The sequence below is a fragment of the Benincasa hispida genome, chromosome 9, assembly GCF_009727055.1.
Source record: "Benincasa hispida cultivar B227 chromosome 9, ASM972705v1, whole genome shotgun sequence".
Classification (NCBI taxonomy): domain Eukaryota; kingdom Viridiplantae; phylum Streptophyta; class Magnoliopsida; order Cucurbitales; family Cucurbitaceae; genus Benincasa; species Benincasa hispida.
In genome coordinates this window covers 60,169,749-60,173,745 of record NC_052357.1, presented here as the reverse complement: position 1 = coordinate 60,173,745, position 3,997 = coordinate 60,169,749, and the positions used below count along the sequence as shown (strand labels likewise).

The 3,997-nt window shown below is 36.7% G+C and overlaps 1 protein-coding gene across 1 annotated transcript; it reads right to left on the bottom strand.

The window, feature by feature from the left end:
- Positions 1 to 1,460: 1,460 nt before the first annotated feature.
- LOC120087345 (aldehyde oxidase GLOX1-like) lies at positions 1,461 to 3,186 on the bottom strand. Its single transcript, XM_039044335.1, has one exon. It carries the CDS (start codon positions 3,184 to 3,186, stop codon positions 1,519 to 1,521), a length of 1,668 nt encoding a protein of 555 aa, XP_038900263.1. The 3' UTR covers positions 1,461 to 1,518.
- Positions 3,187 to 3,997: the final 811 nt, after the last annotated feature.

Genomic DNA, 3,997 nt, shown 5'->3' with positions numbered 1-3,997 from the left:
TGAGGAAATTCACGATCAAAATGCTTTCACCCTTCAACATCAACTGGATATCGCAATACTCCATTAGTTTCAACACGTTTCTCTTTATGCCACCTCATTTCAGGTGCAATATGCTTAGATGCAAACAATCGTTTCAATCTTGGTATTAAAGAAAAATGTCATAAAATTTTATATGGAATATTTTTACTTTTTTCAAATTCAACTTTGTATCGAGATTCACCACAAACTGGACACTATTGCAAATCAACAAATTCTCTCCAATATAGGATGCAATCGTATTTGCAAGCATGAATACACTCATAACCAAATCCTAAGTCACGTAATTTTCTTTTAGCTTCATAAAATAAACTAGGTATAGATGCTCCAACGGAAAATGCTTCTTTTAACAATTCAAGTAACAAATCAAACGACTTGTTAGTCCAACACTAAGAACCTTAATATGCATCAACTTCACCAAGAACAACAATGACGAGAAATTTGTACAACCAGGGTACAACTGGTTGCGTGCTTCATTCATTAAGTCTTCAAACAAGCTTGAATTTTTATCTCTTTCTTGGGTATTGGTGTGCATCTCATTCTCATTTTCTTCCTTATTAACATCAACAATTGGACCCTATAGATCATTTATAATATTCAAAATTTCATTTTCTTCATCTATAACATTCATCTATGTCGTACTTAATCCATCATCATGTGTTGATTGAGATGTGTGACTCTCGTATCCCCTAGACAAGTTGACTGGATCTCCATAGTATACCCATTGATGATAAGATGGAGAAATTCCATTAATGAATAAATGTCATTCAACTCCATCTATTGGCTCCCACCTAGCATTCATACATTTTTTGCATGGACATCTTGTTTTTCCCCACTTATTAACATGAAGTTTTGCAACATCAAGGAATCGATATACTCCTTCTGCATATTCAGTTGATAACTTGTTCCTAATCTTAATCCACTCTTTATCCATTCTTAATAATATATGCGATAAGTTGAACATGTATGATTTAGACAATTAGTTATATTAGAACTTATAGTTCCAATTTCTCACTTTTAATTTTATTTCATTTACTTCTTGTTCGTGGTTTTGAATGATTAAAAGTACATTTAAGTGTGATTTTGAAAATGACAAAAGTGATTTTAACTATTTTAGGCTACCAAACAAATGCTCATTGATTTCTATATATTCTATCTTATTCCCAGGTCGTTTAATTTTTTTTAATCATTGTTTGCTAACTCTTAATTTATGTACGAATTTCATAAACTAAAGATAAAAAAAACTCTACCATGTTTTTAAATTTATATAAGATTTTAAAATATATTCTTGGAATACAAGAAACATTATTGAGAAAAAATTTAATTTTGTAAAAATTGCAAGAAACATTCTTTTCTAAAAGAAATTGATTGAATTGCATAAGCTCACAAGTCCATTCAATTATCAAATTTAACTTCACCAGCCGTAACAAAAAGATTCAAAATATGAAATTAAAAAAAAAAATGAAACAAGAACGTCAATTATCAAATTATTTGGACCCAAATTCCCTCACTAGGAACGGATTGATGAACAACAAATAATATATAAAACCCAGACGGTGCAATATTACCATAAACAGGAACGTTAACATCGACTTCATACATCAGATCCGGCCATACGCTCATCGTCACATTGCCACCGCTTAGCACCAACAGCCTTTGGTTCATCGAGAACGAGTGCGTATTGAACGGTGGAGCCAACATGGTGACCGAGACTTTCGTTGGATCCAATTCATTGATCACTGTAAACCCCACCTTGAATCTCTGTCCATGAAAAAGCATGATTTGGGATATGGGTGTTATTATTGTGGGACGCAAAGCTGCCAATTCAGGGTCAAGATATGAAGGATGAAATGCTTCTAAGCTAAGTTCCGTCGGAAACAGAACGCTAGAGAAATTGTAACTCGGATGCGGATTGCTCCCGCCGACGAGAATCCGGCCATCACGAAGTAAGATCGCCGTCGAATGATACATACGAGGGGTAGTACTTGGGTCATTCAATTCGAATCTTGAACCGGGTGGGTTATTGGGTAGGTAAAGAACCGGGTTAAGAACCGGATTCCGGCCAAGTTCCCAGCCGGCGGTCCCAAACGACCCGCCGTTGATCAACAAAACGTTGCCGTTTGGAAGTAACAACATGTCGCCCATAACTCGAGAAAGTGGCATAATCTCAAGAACCCACTTAGGATTTGGATTGGTAATTTTGATTCTTGCACATGTGTTTAATGCTTCAACAAAAACTCTTCTGCGGGCTTTTCTGTGAGCTCCTTTCGGAGCTCCACCGCATACCATTACTTCAACTTCAATCAATTTCGCCTGCAAATTCAATGGAAGAATCACCGCCGATCCAGTACTCGGGTAATTCCTTGGATCGCCGCCTGGAATTTCTGGGAAGGTTTTGAGAACCTTGTTCTTGGAATAGTCGAATAAGATCGCTCGATTATTTGCAAAGATGAACAAGCTTCCATCGATATGAAGAAACACAAATGGGTACAGATTGTTTTCTGTATGGCCATCGTTGGTTTGCGCCAAGAACGGCAAACTATATGCCTTTGGATCAGATTTAGTCTTCGCCAGTTGCCAATAAAACGCTGCAGGTTTAGGAAAGAATTCATAGTTGAACTGTTTCCGGCCGCCAATGATGATTTGGCTGCCGTCGGGGAGAATGTGGTTGGTGGCATACCACCGACGAGTGAGTAACCCCATTGGAATCTCTTCCCAATCACATCTTGGGCATGGTTTAAAGATCCTGACAGTCCGGTCTCCGGCCTTGAAACCGCCGGTTTGAACGAGAGCGCCATCGCGCATGGCTCCACCAGACGAGCACCACATATCAGTTTGAACGGAGAGTGGCCGGAATGTATTGGTGGCTACGTCGTACTCAACAGAATGAGCAGTACAGTCGAATCTGTTTCCACGTATATCGTCGGATCTTGTGCATCTTGCTGTGGGGAATGACAAATTGGACGGGCCGAATTCGACGCCGTCGAATATAACGACACGATCATTGTGGAGTAGCTGCATGTGCATGGCTGAAATGCCGATCGTTTCCTGCAGGAGTTGCCAGCGGCCGGTGGTGGCAGTCTGGGCAAAAGACATTCCGGCGAAGAGCAACACAAGGAGGAAGAACGGAACCACCGTTTGCTCGTTCATATCTTTCAAAAGAACGGTCTTGCGACGCCAATCAAACTAAAGAACAAGAAAGAACCAAGAAGATTCAAATGACCATTCCAAAATTAACAGGATGAGTAGAACAAGATTATCCATTAAAGAATTTGAGAAGAAAAGAAAAGTATTTTTGATAGGGAATATGTTTCTTATTGAATTCTGTGGTGGATAATATTTTTGAATTCTTATTTTTCTTTCTCAAAAATTCAAGAAGAAAAATAAACAAACAATTAAGGTCACAAACGATAATACCTCAATCTTCTTTGAAGCCTGATTATAGAATCGAACCCTAAGAACCTCTCAATAAAGTCTTGAACAAAAGAGAAGAATATCGACAGTTTCATACAAGTAGAAAGATGCTACGGATGTGAAAATTCGGGATGATGTTTTTTTTACCTCTTATCAGTAAAAGTATAGAGTGAAAATAAGTCGCACCCTTCCTACTTTAAATAGGCTAAACTTCTTAAAAATAACAATTTAGTCCATCAACTTTAGCTTATAACAATTTAGTTAATGTATTTTTCAACGAATAACAATTTTACCCATAAGCTTTATTATATAACAATTTAGTCCTTATACTTGTAATAACTTACTCCCTAAAGTAAAAAAATTATGAAAATATGATTTCAAATTTTATTATTTCAAGATGTAAACTTGACAAATTAATCCTTATACTTGTAATAATTTACTCCCTAAAGTAAAAAGTTCATCAAAATTTGATGCTAAATTTTATTATTTGAAGATATAAACTTGGCAATTTAATCCTTATACTTATAATAATTTACTCCCCAAAGTA

Coding starts and splice junctions, on each gene's coding strand:
- LOC120087345 (XM_039044335.1), bottom strand. CDS start 3,186: ATGAACGAGCAAACGGTGGTTCCGTTCTTCCTCCTTGTGTTGCTCTTC.